Genomic DNA, 19,600 nt, shown 5'->3' on the forward strand with positions numbered 1-19,600 from the left:
GGTGTTCAATGGCAAACGCCAGTCAAGCTCTATGGTGCTGGGCAGTGAGCACAGGGCCCACTAGAGGACGTCTGGCCCTCAGGCCACCCTCATGAAGTCTATTTCTGATTTTTTTGGTCAGACATTCACACCAGTGACTTGCTGGAGTTAATTTGGTAGGGCTCTGGCAGTGCTCATCCTGTTCCTCTTTGCACAAAGGAGCAGATACCGGTCCTGCTGATGGGTTAAGAACCTTCTACGGCCCTGTCCAGCTCTCCTAGAGTAACTGCCTGTCTCCTTGAATCTTCTCCATGCTCTTGAGACTGTGCTGGGAGACAAAGCAAACCTTCTGGCAATGGCACGTATTGATGTGCCATCCTGAAGGAGTTGGACTGCCTGTGCAACATCTGTAGGATTCAGTATCGCCTCATGTTACCAGTAGCGACACTGACCCTAGCCAAATGGAGAACTAGTGAAAAACATTCAGAAAAGATGAGTAGGGAAACAAATGTCAGTGGCCTCCACCTGTTTTTGGGGTCATCTCATTGTTGCCCATCTAGTGTACCTGTTGTTAATTTCATTAACACCAAAGCAGCTGAAACTGATTAACAACCCCCTCTGCTACTTAACTGACCAGATCAATATCCCAGGTGTTTAATTGACTTGATGCTATACTCTGATTAAAAAGTGTTCCTTTGAGCAGTGAATGTATAATATAGCCATACCTGGAATTATTTTTAAAGTATTTCTAAAGTCTGAAGGTTTTTTACCTTCATGCATTCTATGCATGAAGGTGAAAAACCTTCTGTGTGCAGCTCTCCCCTCAGTCCCCCCAATACCTACATGAGCCCTATCCCAATCCAGCGATGCACAGGGGAGCGGCTGCTCAGTAGGGGGGAGGGGCCAGGAGTGCCAGTGGCGGACCCGATAAGTGGAGGATTGGGGATGCTCTGTGCAAAACTATTACACAGAGCAGGTAAGTATAACTTTTTGTTTTTTGGTTTTTTTTTTTAAAGTGGACCTTTAGCAGTCTTCAGCTGCAGACTGGAATGTTGCTAACAGATCTAGCCAGTACTAGCTGCAGCATTCAACATGATTTTAGACTTTTTGCAAGCCTTAGAACTTGTTAAACAGGAAGTAAAGAGGTAGAAAGTTACACCAGAATTACAGTCCAAGTGACTGGTTGTAGTGTATAATACAAATATCATATTCTGGTAAATTTTGTTAAAGTGGTTGTAAACCTCAGACAATGGCACTAACACACAAAATGTCTATATTGACTCCAAGAGAAGAACTACAAGATCATATCTAGCTGGTATAGATAGGGCTGCTGTTAGAACTACGGGCCCCATACAGCCAACTTAGCAGCTCCCCCCCAAAAAAAAAAACAGAAACCGTTTCCCTATGCTCCAAATATAAATGAACAAAGTTGGTGATCAGTACAGATCACTCATTGTGTTCATTCAGGAGAAAAAAGGGGCTGATAAATGTGACATATTTACTGGCACCCTTCACTCATTCTCCCATCCTGAAGGATCCTATTGTGTGCCTCTGCAGGTAGGAAGGAGAGGAGGAAAGCAGCACTATGGGGGTGGGGGCACATAGGGGGCCTGGGCAGCAGGGGGAAACATATGGAACACAATTACTGGAACAGTTCTCCTGTATGGTAATCTCTGCAGCACCTGAAAGCCAGCGTTATTGCCCGCCTGCTGTGCCAATCACCCTCCCTGCCCACATCCCATTCACCCAGCTGCCTGGGCCCCGTACAGAAGGACTGGTGGTACCCCCTTATCCACGGCCCTTCCTGTAGACTTACATGTCATAGACCTGGCATGCCCAGACACATGTTGGAGATGGCTCCCTCTGCTGTCTCAGCCTATGAGGAGAGGAAGTCCCGGTATAGCCAAGACTCCAGTGCATATTGCTGGATCGAGAGGGGGCTTAGGTGAGTATTGGGGGGCTGGGGGAGCTGCTGTCTAGAGAAGGTTTTTACCTTTATTCATATACTTGTAAGAAGATGTTTTCAGTGTTTTCAATGCAAAAAGCCCTAGACTTAAAACTTCTAACACTGAAATGTAATGGATATCGTATGTACTCTCCAGCACCTCAGGATATGCACAGCCAAAAGGGAAGCCAAGGGTACCAGGACAGCGACAACCAAAGGAAATGTTCCAGGGGTGCAGCCCTCCTCAGACGGGGAAATCAGCCACTGGATAGAGAGAAGACAGGTGGTGCACACACCTAGTGCATTATCCAAGGTTTATTGTAGGAATGAAATAATAAAAACATACTCACAGACGAAGCATGTATCTAAAAAGCATAGATGCTTTTTAGATACATGCTTCGTCTGTGAGTATGTTTTTATTATTTAATTCCTACAATAAACCTTGGATAATGCACTAGGTGTGTGCGCCACCTGTTTTCTCTCTATCCACTGAAATGTAATGCACCAACATTTGCAGCATATTTCCTTTCAAATGAAAGGTGCCTTAGCTGAAATACCCACCATCCTGAAAAATCTCTGCCAAGATGCTACAGAAATTTGATCTGCTTATTTCTACTTGTATAAAAGATTTGGGAATGACTAATAACATGAGTCAGCCTGAAATTGGGTCATTAGCGTGTATAGCACATGCCAGAACTCCAAAGTTTCTTAGGAGTAGGGTAAAAAAAAAAGTATGTATATCTACAGCAAAGGAGTACTTTCTACTAGCCGGCTTTAGGGGCATACTTCATTTAAACATTACAGTGGTGGAAAAATCACAAGAACACTATAAGAAATAGGAGTTAAATTTGTAGCTGTATTTGAAATTGATATTTATTTCAAAGCGTTGATTGCCAATTAGCATTATGTAAATTGAGAGATGAAAAATCTGTGGTTGCAGGGCTCATGGTCAAGTAAGGAAAGAATGTTTGAGTTTTAGCTGCTTGTGCAAAAATTACTATCAGGGACTCTTGAAAACAACTTTGGCTTACAAAAGTGTCCTTCAACAAAAGAACCTGCACTTTGGACCTAGTATGAACGTGAACAAAGATGCAGAACGTGGGTGTGTACATGTGAGTGGAAATACTGAAGAAAAAAGAACTGGATGCCTTCAAGCTACAATGTCAGCTGCAAACTATCCAAGGGTCCGTTCACCCAAAACGTATATTTTGGTAGATGCTGAAGAGTTTGTAGTGATTGTAATTCCTACTCTTCTGGGGTCCCCTGCTGCCGCTAATGCAGAGGATGCATTAATGTAAAAATCCTTTTACCTTTCCAACCACTTTAAAGCAGCATTAAACCCTAAAACTAGATTTTAATATATTAGCACTTAGCAATTATTAAATGTAGTGACTGCATTCCTTTTTAATTTCCCCCTTCTTTTTACCTGGTGACACTGTCAGTAACACTTTCTTGTCGTAGGGTGTCTTCACTCTGGAGGAGCAATGGAGGCACCTTTGGGAAATAGCATTGTTAGTTTGGTGAGATGGTAGCGTTAGATTCACTAACAAATTTAGATGGGCTTGACTTACAAAATAAAGTAGAACTCCAGGAATAATCTCATATGACAGATTCACTGTGGGCTATCTTGGTCCAATCTTATACCTGTATGAATCTACTGCAGTATTATTTGCTACATAGTGTGAGCTTGTCAAGGATGGGTAGGGTCGACTTCTTCTGTTGCAAGAAACAAGGGCATTGGCTTTTCTCATCCCTCCATCATTCAGGAACCACCTTGTACTCTGTCAATGAATACTAGGCAGACATTGGCTGCGTTGGAGAGGAGGATCGGATGACTTCATAATCTCCACTTCAGCCAAACAGAACCTTCCTAGTATTCATTGACAAACATACAAAGCTGTGGTTTGAGTGGTAGAGAGATGAGAGTGAGCAATGCTCCTTTTGTTTCTGTCAGCAGAGGGAAATTCCTCCTACTCCTCCAGAAGAAGACACTGCTTACTGCATGTAGTAAATGCCCGAATTACTGTATGAATGTCTGTTCACATCCAAAATACTTTTTTTTTTTGGAGGATGGATACAGTGGCGGCTCTGTTAAAGTATGGACAGATATGTCATGGAGGTCATAAGGTTGATATACTATTATTATACTACTGTTATTTTACATGACCAAGTATACCACGTGATCCAAACACTGCAGTGCCATTCCGAAATCCCAAGAAGACAGCACTCATGTAACTAAATTGAACATCAATGAGCCTAAGAAGGGAGTTCAGGAGTTCTAAATGCAAAGTTGATCACTGTTTCTTTTTTTTTCGTTAAAGGTTTTGAATATTCTAGTACTTTCTTTTGATTCCATTCCATACTAAATCTATTCTTTACTTCTAGGAACTCTTTCTGTGTGACTCTCCTGGGAAGGCAATGTTTTATGAGATGACAGAAATGTTGGTGAGTCTTTTTTTTTTTTTTTTGCTGTTTTAATAAAACAAAAATGAGTAGATGATGAAAATTGGGCAGTGTGATAGCACAATATTATTAGGGTCTTAGATATGAAAAGTAAAAATGTAAGTTTACAAGTGAATTTATGAAGCCAGTGTAATCGGACTCCCAGCCTATGGCTCTTTATGCAGTTTTTTATCCTTTAGTTTGCCTTCTTACCTCTTCTTCCCCTGGAGGGAGTGCAGTAGGTCAATCATGAGACCTTAACATCTACATAGTACTGTGTGTGTAGGATCTAGAGCACTGGTGTCAAACTGGCAGCCCTCCAGCTGTTGCCAAACTACAAGGCACATGAGACATTGCAAGATTTACAGTTACAAGCATATCTCCCAAGGGCAGAGACATGATGGGACATGATGGCAACTATTGTATACATCCTACTTTAGGGAGAACCTGTGGTGCTTGTAGCGTGCTGCAGAAAAAAGGGTGTGGTTACATTTTGATGAATATTAGGTGTGGCCTAATAGTCTGCTTAGAAACAACAAATTAAACACCACCCAGGAATTCTACCAAATCAAAATCACCCAATGTACACACTTAACACCCCCCCCCCCTTTCCCCCTACACATCAGAACCTCATTCTGCTGTACACCGGGATGATTGGTAGGTATTTGATTGATGTCCTCTATTTCACTATTGTTTGCTGTATCCCTTTCCTTTTTCTTTTATTTGCCTTGTAATATGTTTAGCTCAGTGGTAGATGCAATTTTTGTACAGTGAGTCCATGTCACACAGGCATTATAGTTAAGGGCCTGATAGCCCACTTTTATTAAAAGGGAAATAACAAAACAAAAGTCCATCCAGGATTCCCACACAGGGGTTTCAACTTCATTCAGCAAACATAAATGAAAATTACCAAGCCACTTGGCTCTCGGGTCAGCAGTATCTCTGCTTGTTTTGGTCTCCCAGACCACTTACTATTCAAGCTCTCTCTCTGACATAGGTAACAGCACCTTGCTGTTCAAGCCCACATGGCCTTTTGACAGTGATTTCCCAGTATCTCCAGCTAGCACCCACCAGAGACTTCCGGATTCTCTCCAGCCCCCCTGAACTCACTGGCCTCCACAGCTCCCTCTGTCCTCCAGACCCTCTCTTGGTCTCCCAGACTCTGAGTTGGCCATATTTTCCCAGTCCTTGGGCCCAGAATCCCCCTCACACAGGTTGTAGTTTCCAACAGGAACTCACAGCTGTCCTGACAGGGTTCTGTCTTCAAACAACTCCAACTCTCACCACCTACTGCTATCACCAGCCCATCGTTATAAGGGCCTTGTGCACCTGGGCACACATCCTACTGATGTCCACAACACCCGGACACTGGGTTGGAGATTCCGCTCAAGACTCTTAAGAATCTCCAAACTACAGAGCCCCATCCCAAAATTACCAAGGCTTGGAGAAAGCTGCAAAAGCAGTTTGCTCCACTCAAAACTATGCTCTGTCGCTCTGCAGTCAGCAGATATGTAAATTCTGTGTCTTTTCCCTGGCCATTTCCATAGTGACAGAGTCTCGCACTGCCACAGTCTGTAGCTTGAAGCTTGTGGGCCCCAATCCAAAAGTTGACCTGGGGCCCCCCAAACTACCACCCGCCGCTTCCACCACGTGGCAAGATACTCCCAAGTGGCTAAAGAGTTATTTCTGCTACAGAAATAGGAGTCCAACAGAGTGGGCGAGATTATATGAGGGTGCACAGGGAGTTTTCCCTGCAAAGCTTTTGCCAGTGTCTAGTCACCTGAAGGTAGCAGCATATTACACATAGGGGGTTATTTACTCAAACTGCTGGAGAGTGCAAAATCTGGTGTAACTCTGCACAGCATCCAATCTGCTTCCAAGTGAAATTGCCAAAACTTAAATGAACAAGCCGAAGTTAGAAGCTGATTGGCTACTATGCACAGCTGCACCGGATTCTGAGTGCACCATTTTTAGTAAGTCTATTACTCAGTTTCCTGTAATATACTCCAAAATATGGAATTCACTGACAAGTCAAAATTCCATTTTTTTTCTGGTACACCTCCCATGAAGGTTAAATTAGATTGTAGATGCATGTATTTGGACATCCGCTATTGCAAGAGTTCCAGTACTTGTAGATACCACAATTAAATTATGAGGTACTTGGGAGATTTATTTTATCATTGTATAGTCAGCCCTTGGGCTAGCCAGTCCTGAACAAATTAGCAGCTATTTGAAATCTACGCCACTTGTAGATTATTTTCCATACAGTGGAATGATTGATTTCAAATAATTTGATGATCTTTTTAAATTCCTTGCACAACCTTCTTTGTGAAGGCCTTGGAGAGCTCTTTTAATCTTTGAATGATGTTACCATACATGTCTGTTACAAAGAGACCCTAGATATCTGAGAGCAAATGAGAACTGTTCCACCTGCATTAAGTAGCTTCTAATCATTGGAACCTAATCTAGAATATCTGATTCTGATTTCATGGATTTGTGATTGTGGTAAATGTAGGGATGTACTTGCTTTTTCCACATGACTAATCTGCATTTTTGTTCTTTTAGATGATGAGAATGAGGACACCATATTAATTTTTATATAATTTATTTTAAAATATCACCTTTATTTGTAGGCAGTGTTTGAATGGAGATCTAATCTTTACTTGTTCAAAAATGTTGAAAAAGTCAACAATTTCCATGGGGTGTACTTACATTTTCACATGACTCTATATACTTTGTTAATCAGTTTTTATGCTTGTATCTATTTTTGAAAGCTGTATTCAGTTTTATCTATAGTATAATCAATGACACGTGCATCATTAAATCAAAGATCCTTACAACATCAGGGCTCTTTTGGTTGACTATTTAGGTTTCCCCTGACATGAACACAGGCCAAGCGGTATACAGTTGCAAGAAAAAGTATGTGAACCCGTTGGGATTACGTGGAGTTTTGCATGAATTGGGCATAAAATGTGCTTTGAACGTCATCTAAGTCACAACAATAGAAGAACACAGTCTGCTGAACATAATACTACACAAACATTAGATGTTGCCATGGTTTAATTGCACATAACATGTAAACATTCACAGTGCAGGGAGGAAAAAGTATGTGAGGCCATAGCTTAATGACTTCTCCCAGAGCTAATTGGAGCCAGGAGTGAGTCAACCTTGACTCCAATCAGTGTGATGATATTGGATGTGTTGCTGACAGCTGTCCTGCCCTTAAAAAACACACACCTGTTTTGGGTTTACTGGTTTCAAGAAGAACTGTCTGATGTGAACCATGCCTCGCAGAAAAGAGCTCTCAGAAGACCTAAGCTCAAGAATTGTTGACTTGCATGAAGCTCGAAAGGGTTACAAAAGTATCTCCAAAAGCCTTGATGTTCGTGTCCACGGTAAGACAGACTGTCTACAAATGGAGAAAGTTTAGCACTGTTGCTACTCTCCCTAGGCGTGGTTGTCCTGTAAAAATGAATGCAAGAGCACAGCGCAGAATGCTGCATGAGGTAAAGAAGAATCCCAGAGTGTCAGCTAAAGACCTACAGAAATCTCTGGCACATGCTAACATTTTTGTTGACACATCTACAATAAGGAAAACATTAAACAACAATGGAGTACATGGGAGGACACCACGGAGGAAGCCATTGCTGTCCAAAAAGAATATTGCAGCATGTTTGAAGTTTGCAAAAGAGCACCTGGATGTTCCACAGCACTACTGGCAAAATATACTGTGGACAGATGAAACCAAGATTGAGTTGTTTGGGAAGAACACACAACGCTATGTGTGGAGAAAAAAAGGCACAGCACACCAACATCAAAACCTCATCCCCACTGTAAAACATGGCGGAGGGAGCATCATGGTTTGGGGCTGCTTTGCTGCCTCAGGGCCTGGACGGATTGTTGTCATTGATGGGAAAATGAATTCCAGAGTTTATCAAGACATTTTGCAGGAAAACGTACGACCATCTGTCCGCCAACTGAAGCTCCGCAGAGGATGGGTGATGCAACAGGACAATGACCCAAAGCATACAAGTAATTCAACAAAACAATGGCTGCAACAGCACAGAATACGCCTTCTGGCGTGGCCCAGTCAGAGTCCTGACCTGAACACGATTGAAATGCTGTGGCGTGACCTTAAGAGAGCGATTCACACCAGACATCCCAAGAATATTGCTACACTGAAACAGTTTTGTGAAGAGGAGTGGTCCAAAATTACTCCAGATCGTTGTGCAGGTCTGATCTGCAACTACAGGAAACGTTTGGTTGAGGTTATTGCTGCCAAAGGAGGGTCAACCAGTTATTAAGTCCAAAGGTTCACATACCTTTTCCTCCTTGCACTGTGAATGTTTACATGTTATGTGCAATTAAACCATGGTAACATCTAATGTTTGTGTAGTATTATGTTCAGCAGACTGTGTTCTTCTATTGTTGTGACTTAGATGACGTTCAAAGCACATTTTATGCCCAATTCATGCAAAACTCCACGTAATCCCAAGGGGTTCACATACTTTTTCTTGCAACTGTAAACTGTGTATACAGACATTTGTATGTTTAGAAAAAATTCTTAAATGTAGCAGTCATCACATCGGTGTTCAATAATGGTGCATGTCCTCTCTGTGGGCAGAAGATAGGTCTTCAGATTGCATTTGATGAAGGGGTCCTGTGAGACTCCGAAACGTTGCCTTGCTGTAACTATGTGATCGTTCATTGAAACTTTTGGACCCATATTGGTGATCCTCAGTGTGCTGGTGATATTCTCCCTTTTTGATTCTGTTCCAGCTGACGGTCGCTGCAGCACCCACTTATACACACAGCCATTTTAAGGCAGGAACATGTGTGTTGGGATTGTACACTTGCATTCTGGCCATTAGAGGGCACCATCCTTGGTTCAGAACACCTGTCTGGGGACATACTGTGAATCTGGCAGTGTGCATGTTAATGAAAGGATTCCCACATGGATGGTATATTAATTGTATACTATACTTTTATCTTGTCAGTGGGACCAGCCTAGTGCTTTGTGCTTAGTGTTTGATGTAACAAGTGAGACATCTTTTACTGACTGTTCAAGATGGCTGCAGAGAGTGAAATCCAAAACCATGAGCCCTCACCTCCCAGGTTAGTGACAACTGCCAACTTAATTTTTCATATCTTGTTGATATTATTATTATTATACAGTGTTTATATAGCGTCAAAAAGTTTGCTCAGCGCTGTATAATATAGTGGGGGACAGTACATGAGACAATACAGTAACAAAACAATATACGAGAGGTTTGAGGGCCCTGCTCTTTTGAGCTTACAATCTAGGAGGGAGGGGATAGTGGTACAGGAGGAAGTGGCTGTGGGGGATGGAGTGGTAGGAGGAGATTGGCTGTTAGGTGAGGGTGGGGTAGGCTTCCCTGAAGAGATGGGTTTTCAGGGTGTGCCTAAAGGTGAGGAGGGTAGGTGACAGTCTGATGGATTGGGGTAGTGAGTTCCAGAGGATGGGGGAATTCCTGCAGTCGGGCGTGGGAGGAGGAGACCAGGGAGCTAGAAAGTAGGTGGTCTTGCGAGGAGCGAAGAGTACGGGTTGGATGGTATTTGGGTATCAGGTCGGTGAGGTAGTTTTGGGCAGTGTTATGAATGGCTTTGTACGTCAATATTAGTAGTTTGAATTTAATGCGTTGGGCAATTGGAAGCCAGTGGAGGGAATGGTAAGGTGGATGAGTCTGGCCGCTGAGTTCAGGATAAACTGAAGCGGGGATAGTCTGTGATGAGGTAGGCCGGTGAGGAGGGAGTTGCAGTAGTCGAGTCGTGAGATAATATGGGAGTGAATGAGTTGTTTAGTAGTGTCTGGAGTTAGGAACGTGCGTATTTTGGAGATGTTGCGGAGGTGGAGCCTGCATGAGTTAGCCAGCGATTGGACATGGGGTTGGAAGGACAGATTTGAGTCTAGAGTGACACCTAGGACTTTGGCTTGCGGGGTGGGGCTGATGGTGATGTTGTTGGTCGTGATGGAGAGGGTGGGGGCGTGGGCTGGGGGGAAAATTAGGAGCTCAGTTTTGGAAAGGTTTAATTTGAGGAAGTGAAGTGACATCCAGTCCGATATGTCGTTCAGTAGGCAGGTGATTCGGGCAGAAACTGAAGGGGTGAGGCGAGGGGTGGAGAGGTAGATTTTCCTGTCATCGGCGTAGAGGTGGTAGTTGAAGTTGAGTGTATCTGTTGACCAAGGGAGGAGGTGTAGATGGAGAAGAGAAGGAGCCCGAGGACAGAGCCTTGGGGGACCCCAACAGAGAGGGGGAGGTGGCAGCGTTATAGGTGACGCTGAAGGAGCTTTGGGATAGATAGGAGGAGAGCCAGGAGAGAGTGGAGTCTCTGATGCCAAGAGAGTATAGTTTATTAAGGAGGAGGGGGTGGTCAACTGTGTCGAAGGCCGCAGAAAGGTCGAGGAGTAGGTGGACTTAGTAGTGGCCATTAGCTTTGCCGGTGAGCAGGTCATTAGTGATTTTGAGTAGGGCGGTTTCGGTGGAGTGTAGGGGACGAAAGCCAGACTGTAGTGGATCGAGGAGGTTGTTGTCAGTGAGGTGGGAGCTTAGGCGATTGTAGACTAAGCGCTTAAGGAGCTTGGATGTAAATGGCAGCAGGGAGATGGGTCTAAGGTTGTTTAGGTCGGTGTGGTCTAGGGAGGGTTTTTTGAGTATGGGAGTGATGTGCGCGTCCTTAAGGGGGGAGGGCAATGCGCCAGTAGAGATGGAGAGATTGAAGATGTGGGTGAGGGAGCGTAGGATGGAGGAGGAGGGAGACCGGAGGCATTGTGTGCGGACAGGGTCAAGGGGGCAAGTGGTGAGGCGGGCTTCTGAGAAGATCTTAGTGATCTCTTCAGTGGTAGCAAGGCTGAAGGAGTGGAATGTTGGGGAGGTTTTAGTGTGCGTGATGTTAGGTGTGGTGGGGATCAGGGCAGTTGCGAGGTCAGAGGAGGGGAGAGTTGAGGGGGTTATCGTGGGAGGGAGGCTAGGGGGAGAGGTAGATTGAGCATTGGCGATGTCTTTACGGATTGCGTCGATCTTGTTTTGGAAGTGGTTGGCAATCTCATGGGCGGTGAGTGAGTTAATGGGTGGAGGTGGGGGGGAGAGAGTAGGGAGTTGAAAGTGGAGAAGAGCCGGCGAGGACAGGTGGAGAGGGTATTGATGAGGGTTACGAAGTAGGCTTGTTTGGCGGCGTGGAAGGAGCAGGTGTAGGTGAGGAAGGCGGATTTGTAAAGGGTGAACACTTGAGGGGATCTGGTTTTGCGCCACAATCGCTCCAGCGCACGACTGCATCGTTTGAGATTTTTGGTGTGGTTGTTCTGCCAGGGTTGAAGCGGTCGGGGTCTAATGCTGCGTGTGGCTAGGGGTGCGAAGGAGTCTAAGGCAGCTGACAGCAAGTTGTTATACGCAGTAGTGGCCAGGTCAGTGCAGGACAATGGAAAGCTACTGTCGTAAAGACGATTAGCTGCAGAGTGGAGAGGGGCCGGGTTCAGGTTGCGGAGGTTACAGATGGTGATGGTTTGACGTTTGGGGGGGTAGGTGTTTGAGGACGGGGAGACGGAGAACGTAATGAGGTTGTGGTCAGAGAGAGGGGGTAAGGGGTGTTTGTGAGGTTGTGGGGGGTGCAGAGATGAGAGAAAACGAGGTCCAGGGTGTTCCCGTCGGTGTGGGTGGAGGACTGTGTGCACTGTGTGAATGCAAAAGAAGAGGTTAAGTGGAGTAGTTGGGATGTAGCCGGGTTGTTGACGTTGATAGGGATATTGAAGTCGCCAAGGATGATGGTGGGTAGCCAGGCGGAAAAATCGTCGAGGAAGCGGGATACGGGTCCAGGAGGCCGATAGATTACTGCAATCCTCAGAGCGGTGGGAGAGAAGAGCCGGATGCAGTGGGCCTCGAATGAGGAGAGGGAGGGTTTGGGAGGACCTGGAAGGTGCTCAGCGGTAACAAGAGCATGCCTACCCCACCACCTCTACGACCGCTCGGTCTAGGTGAATGGGTCCAGATGAGACCTCCATAGGAAAGTGCCGCAGGGGAGGTGGAGTCAGTGGCTTGTATCCAGGTTTCAGTGACCGCTAGGAGGTTGAGGGAGTGGGAGATAAAGAGGTCATGGATGGCGGTGAGCTTGTTGCAAACCGATCGGGCGTTCAGGAGTGCAACTGAGAATGGAGGGGTGGATGTGGGGAGGAGGGGGACAGGTATTAGGTTGAGGGGGTTGCGGCAGTTTGTGGGAGTAGGAGGGTGCCTAGTGGGTGAGTGAGGTGGTGAGGGACCAGGGTTCGGGGAGATGTCCCCGGCGGTTAGGAGAAGAAGGGTGAGAAAGGTGGCATGGGAGCAGGATGTGCAAGAGCGTGTGGGTCTGTTAGTGGTGGCGTGTGGGTCAGTGGGAGAGTGGAGTATTAGGAGGAGGTGTTGAGAGCCGTAGTGGGAAGATGGGAGTAGTGAGGGTGCGATGTATAGTTGTTTTGGGGGAGTAGGGGGGGTAGAGGGAGGAGATTTTGGGAAAGGAGGAGAGGAGTATGAGGAGGAGTACAGGTGGCATATTAGGAGGGTTAGCGGAGTGCTGGTCAAGTGAGGGAGGTGAAAGGTTTCACCTTAGGGCATATTGATGTGGAAAGTCTGTCGTGCAGTGGCGGATCCCGTTGAAGTAGCTTCTTGTAGCAGGAGTACTAGTGATTAGGATCTGGGTGGATGAAGATCAGTTTGGTAATTTGCAGGTAGCAAGTTCAAGTCTGCGTGAGTCCCAGGTTGGAGGGTTATGAGGGGGTCATCCGGTGGGCTGCAGGTCAGGATGGGGTAGATCATCCAGTGGGCACAGGAGGTCCGGGATGGTAGGCCTCACGGAGGCAGGGCTGTTCTCCGGGGGTAGGGTCGCTCGCCAAGTCTACTTCGGGGGTGGATAGAGGGGCCTTGGGTCAGGTTCGGGCCATGTCTTGGTAGGCTGTGGCAGGTCTCGCTACTCGGGGGTAGGCAGGAGAGCCTCAGGGCTGGGTCAGGCCACGACGTAGAAGGCTGGGTCGGGTCTCGTAGGCCGGGTTCAACTGTGGGAAGAGAAGGAGAGTGGTGGGCGGCTGGGTCATCTGCTGGCTAGTCGCGGCAGTCTGTAGGTGCTGTAGGGCCCGGCGTCTGTAGGTGCTGTAGGGCCCGGCATCTGTAGGTGCTGTAGGGCCCGGCGTCTGTAGGTGCTGTAGGGCCCGGCGTCTGTAGGTGCTGTAGGGCCCGGCGTCTGTAGGTGCTGTAGGGCCCGGCGTCTGTAGGTGCTGTAGGGCCCGGCGTCTGTAGGTGCTGTAGGGCCCGACGTCTGTAGGTGCTGTAGGGCCCGACGTCTGTAGGTGCTGTAGGGCCCGACGTCTGTAGGTGCTGTAGGGCCCGAGGTCTGTAGGTGCTGTAGGGCCCGACGTCTGTAGGTGCTGTAGGGCCCGACGTCTGTAGGTGCTGTAAACCGGCGTCTGTTGGTGCTGTAGGCCCGACGTCTGTAAGTGCTGTAGGCTGTTGTCTGTAGGTGCTATAAGGCCTGGCGTCTGTAGGTGCTGTGGGCCGGCGTCTGTGGGTGCTATAGGGCCCGGGATCTGTAGGTACGGTAGGCCGCGTGGCAGGCCCCCCTCAGCCAGATTGGACGGAGCTATACATATTGATATATACTTTCTATCTGTTATCACCCTTCTTTTCTGTGATTTTTACATTTAATATTTATCTGCATATTTGCCATCATATATGATTTAGATTGGTATTTGCAAACCACACTGTTTTCTGTTTCCTTCAAATTTGGCGGATTTTAATAGAATATTTTGGAATCTATGTAAACCTTAGACAAAATAGCTCTTAAACGATAGGTTCACCTTTGGAACATGTAACATGTTCCCATAGCCGCCCTCCCTTTCTCTGACCGATAACGGGGAGAAGTTTCCCCGTACTATCTGATTTGAAAACAGCTCGTCTGTGCGGGGCTCCGTCCACACAGCCGCATCACTCATTCACAGATTTCTGTGAATGAGTGCCTACAAGTCCTGGCAGCCTTAGCAGCTGTCTGCTTGTAGTTTTCAATGAACTACCACGGCGCTGTGGAGCGCCATGGTAGTTCATTCAAGCTTCCTGTCAGAATATCTGCTTGGCCGTACATCCCATAGGGCTAGCAGATATTCTGACAGGTCTGCAGGAGACCTGCATGGCATCAGCGATCTACTGATCGCTGGTGCAATGCTTTCCAGGCTCCTTTGGACAAAAATAATAAATGCACATTTTTTTACTCCTAAGGTGAACGTATCCTTTAATGTTCCCACCAATTGAAGCTATGTGCCAATCTTAGATTGCAGCTTCACCAAATTTCTGCTTTGCGACGATCAGTCAGAAATTAGTTTATTAAATTGTGTCAGTCAGTATACAGGCCAGTGCCTTTTCTTATCTATAGAGCATTGAAGTCATATGATGGATGGCACCATTGAACTTCTCACAAACCATTTTTCCTTCCATAACAAAATTTTAGCATATTAGTCCTCGGACAATTTGGGAAGCATGAAGAGTCCTTTTTTTCAAGTGTCGGGGGAGGAAGGTATCCTGCGTGTTTGGTTGGCAGGTTTGTGAAGAAACATGAACAATGGAGTACTGTCCGTGATACTTTTTTTATTTGCACTAACATACAATTTTGAGGACAAGCTTTTGGGGAGTGTCCCCTTCTTCAAGGTCCAAGCAGACCTTGAAGAAGGGGACACTCCCCGAAAGCTTGTCCTCAAAATTGTATGTTAGTGCAAATAAAAAAAAGTATCACGGACTGTACTCAATTGTTTCTGTCGCAAATGCACTAATACGGCTACAATCACCTGAAGAAACATGCAATTTGAATGAAAATTTGTTTTCATTCATAGAGGTCAAATATGCATCTCCTGCTTGCCCTTTAAGTCCACAGCTTTAACATGGTGACTGTAAATCAACTCCTACTGTATACCTTTTTTTTGATGATGTAAAGCATCCCAAGAGCTGGGGGGAAAATGTTTTGCTTAAAAGACGCAAGTGAAGTATGTGATATAGAGCAAACAAAGCCATTCAGAACCATGCTGATTTTCGAACATGCTTCACATGTTTGCTGCTCTCATATTATCCTATTCTAAAGAACACAACTTCTTACATTTTCATAGAGGGTAATCCAAAAGACACCACACAAACTTTTTTTTTACCTCTGGGACTAGGCTGGATTTTGGGACTATTGGTTTTCCCCTCAACACATTTCTAAATTGTGCTTCTATTCACTAATTTGCTTGTTGGTTCCCATTTTTCATTCATTATTTTGTCTTCTGTCCTTGTAGTATTGGTCCAGATCCATCGCTTATCTGTTCTTCTTTCTCATTAGGAGTTCTGGTGGCAAACAAAACAGACCTAACTGGCCGCAGAGTGGTGGAGAAGAATCAAGCTGAAGAGTGGGCAGTGAGCCACGGATTGGAGTATTTTGAGACATCCGCGGTAATTACATCTTGTGTATAAAGCAGATAAGCGAGACAAACTATTCTTGGCTGCTTGCAGTACCAAACAGCTGTCGATCTCAAGAACTATTCTTCTACCTTTTTGCTTCTCTGCATAAGAGAGTTTTGTTAATCCACCCCTTTTTCTGTCAGTTAATCTGGTGTTGGCAGCATCAAGTTTCAGTAGCTAATTGTGCTATCACTTGTTTTGAATAAATCATTTTTTCTTCCAATGTCTTTATTTAGTGATGTGATAAGTAAATGTTTGGCAAAATTAACTCTGATAAAGTTTGAGCAACATTTATTACTTTTAACCCTTTTTTGCTAGCAGTTTTTGAAGGAGGTTCTGCAATTTATAGCAGTGATGGCATGTTTAGATATATTTTGTCTAGTTTCTAATCTCCTCTTACGGTATGTACCATTTTTAGAGGGTTTTTCACTTTTCTCCAAAAGAGGGTGAAAAATAATTAGGGCTTGTTGTGTCCCTCTTCTTTACCTCCCACCCCCCTCCCCCTTACTGATGAGGTTAATTGGTGATGAGAGAGCAGATGGAGGGGCCTGAACTTTTTGGCTTTTGGAGAATTGACAAAGTGAGTGTTTCACAGACCCATTGATTTCATTTGGGTTTTAAAGGCGCACTGTGTTGTCCTTCTAGGACAGAAATATCCAACACGTTTCTATTGATATATTGTCTTTTCGTTTCACTCTTCCCAATTTATCCCACATCATTCTGTTACAGTGCTGCATTGCTAACAATAAAGATAACAGATTGTAATTGCAGGGACTGACTGGTTAGGAAAATTCTGTAAACCTACAAAAAGTCTCTAGATTGTAAGAGCTCCTGAACAGTAGTCATTTCTAGAGAGTATTTTAAAGCCCTTTCATTTGATTTAAAAAAATAAATAAGTTACTAGAGTGATTGGTAAACATTATATTTGGTGTGATGTCATTGTAGAAGGAGCTGGAAAACTATGATCAGCCGTTTCGAGCACTGGCAAAAGCATTACATCGTTTGTACCAAGACAGAGCGGAAGGATTCAGAAATCTTCTGTAGATTCAAGCTGTCTTTTTCAAGCTGGAAGATTGGAGGACTACAGTCTAAATCCGGGTTGTATACATTGTCGCCATACAGTTTTTATTAATGTTTGGGTTGTATGGGACTATTGTTGGGGAGAATTAAATTGTTGTGAAAATGTTAAAATTCTAGCAAATATATATTTTTATATTTTTTTTTGGTGCTGCTACCTTTTCATTTTATTTTAGATGATTTTTCATTTGTTAAAAAGTAAAACATGGGTAATGTTCCTATTTATCTCCACCCTGATCAGATAAATTCAGTATACTGCAAGTATCTTAAAAATCCTTTATTGTAGATTCCTATGTACTTTAACCATTTCCCATCTGACCCATGTAGAAAAATGGCTGGATGGGAGTAGCTTTGAGACAGGAGGGTGTATATATACAGTCTCCCACATCAGCCACTCGTGCATGGCTCACAGAGTGTGCGGCGGCACACCCTGTGATCGTTGTGTCCCTTGGGTACGCAGATCACAGGGCCAGGTACAGAACCAATTAAACTTGCCCTGCAACATGAGATCACAAAATGTAAACAAAGTCTGCAAGGTGTAGCCATCAGTTCTCTCTCCTCACACAGGCAGTGCCTTTGAGAGGAAAGAGAGCTGTTGCAGCCAGCAATCTGTGAGTGATTTGATCTCCGACACAGTGTTTCCCCGCCAAAACACCAGTGTCCTCCACCAATTTACCAATGAATCCAGCTACAGAGTCCCTGTGTTGCTTATTGCTAGCAACAGCAGTGCAGTTTGACAATAAAGTACTGTCAGCCACAGTGTCCTTGACCGCCAGCACCACTGTACCTGATCAATAGCTACACCAGCCACACTATCACCAGACTAGTGCAGCCAGCCAGTGACCCTGATTATATACCCCGTCAGACGCCAGACTAATATGCATCAACATCAATGTCCTGATCGCCACCATACCAGTGCCAGTGTCAACAGAGCCAGTGAAGCAAGCAACATTGTTATGATCGCTAGTCACACCAGTGCCAGTGTCAGAGGAGCCAGGAAAGCCAGCACTGCCATATCAATACAGTGTCACCAGAGTCAGCTAATGTAACCTAATCAGCAGCCAGAACCGGTGTCCATAACACCACATCCAAACATAGGTTCACAAGTAGTGAGGCCTTTCATATTCTGAGCATGACAGATGAGAGTAGAGGGGAGGAGAGAATGTTGATCAGTGGAGAACCATCTGATTCAGAGGATGAAATGGTCCCTACAAAAAGAATTGAGCATTTTGAATAGCAGGCAAGCATCAGCAATGCAGCACATCCTGGTAAAGTGGCAAGCACCAGCAGCGCAGTACATTTGGATGAAATGCCAAGTACAAGTAGTGGGTGTCACATCAGCCACAAAGGACAAGGTCCTTACTAATGTTCCAGAGGAACTTTTAAATCCCTCATCTAATTCCTCATCCCCCCCCCCCCATACAGCCCAGGCACAAACCGAACATTTTACACCCCTTCAGTTTTTGTATTTGTTTTTCTCTGATAATTTATGCAGTTCCATTTATGCCTGCTTATTTAATTGGAAGTCCATCACATTTGAAGAATTTAAAATCTTTAATGGCCTCAATATAAATATGGGACTCAGAGAAAAATATGAACTGCAGTCTTGTTGGTCCACACACCACACTCACCAATGTTGTTGTATTTCACTGTTATGACCAGGACATGTTATAAAATTATTTATGAGATCCCTGCATTTTAACAAAAATTCCCTCTACTCTCCCCAAAGTCACCACGAATATGATAAGATTTACAAAATTAGGCCACTTATAAATTATATATCTCCAAAATTTATACTCCTGGCAAACATATCTGCATTGATGCGTTTTCATCTATTTTACAGGCAGGCTGGGCATCAATCTATGCCTAGTAAATATGCCGGATGGCCACAGGGTACACATATGACTTCTGTATTTATGAAGGGAAAGACTGCCACCTGCAGCCCCCTGGATGCCCAACTTTTATGAGTAGCAGTGGAAAAATTATGTTGAACCTTATGTCACCTCTATTCCATCAGTGATACCGCCTCTATGTGTAACAGCTCTTAACACAGTGTGAGCAAATCACAAGGGCTTTCTGCAAAGACTGGAGCCCACAAAGCTAAAAGGTGGAGTTAGCAGGTTTCTATAATGAGGACATTTTGTCCCTTAAATGAAAGGATAAGCAGGAAGTATATTTTGTTTCTTTCATCCACAAAAACACCTCAGTGGAAATGCAAGGAAAGCAGGGTCTGGTGGAAGGACCTCACTTCATTCACAATTACAATCAAGTCATAGGAGGTGTAGAATATAATGGCCAAATGATGACACCCCACCTGGCAACCAGAGGATCAATTCACTGGTATAAAAAAAGTGTTCCTCTACCTATTCCAATCTGCCACTTACTTACCTCATTCTTGGGACTTGCTGTATTTGCTATATGCATTGCTATTTATGGATTTTTGTAAGTAGTTTGAAGTTTTTAATAAATAAAATTGCTTTTATGGTTTTACACTATGCGGCTCTTCTAGTTTATATCTTTATAATATACTGGAGAACCGGAGGTTGACCTATGGATCAGACCTGGAGTGGCAAGTTCCTAGCACCTCTGTGACGGGAGTTTGGTTGTATTTGAGGCTATTTTTGACTTCTCTGATTTGGAGGGTCAAATTGCTCTGGTAAGAGTGGGGTTTGCATGCAGTAGAAGAACAGAGCAG

The 19,600-nt window shown here is 44.7% G+C and overlaps 1 protein-coding gene across 1 annotated transcript in view; it reads left to right on the forward strand.

The window, feature by feature from the left end:
- The window catches only part of IFT27 (intraflagellar transport 27), a 73,829-nt gene extending 54,429 nt beyond the window's left edge, over positions 1–19,400 (forward strand). The window contains exons 4-7 of the mRNA XM_089681950.1: positions 4,310–4,369; positions 9,364–9,481; positions 15,710–15,819; positions 16,774–19,400. Of these exons, the coding sequence (XP_089538076.1) occupies positions 4,310–4,369; positions 9,364–9,481; positions 15,710–15,819; positions 16,774–16,872 (387 nt within the window). The 3' untranslated portion in view covers positions 16,873–19,400. The remainder of the gene's footprint in view (positions 1–4,309; positions 4,370–9,363; positions 9,482–15,709; positions 15,820–16,773) is intronic.
- Positions 19,401–19,600: the final 200 nt, after the last annotated feature.

The sequence above is a fragment of the Staurois parvus genome, unplaced genomic scaffold (assembly GCF_062004578.1).
Source record: "Staurois parvus isolate SC_StPar_1 unplaced genomic scaffold, SC_StPar_1.0 ptg000282l, whole genome shotgun sequence".
Lineage (NCBI taxonomy): Eukaryota > Metazoa > Chordata > Amphibia > Anura > Ranidae > Staurois > Staurois parvus.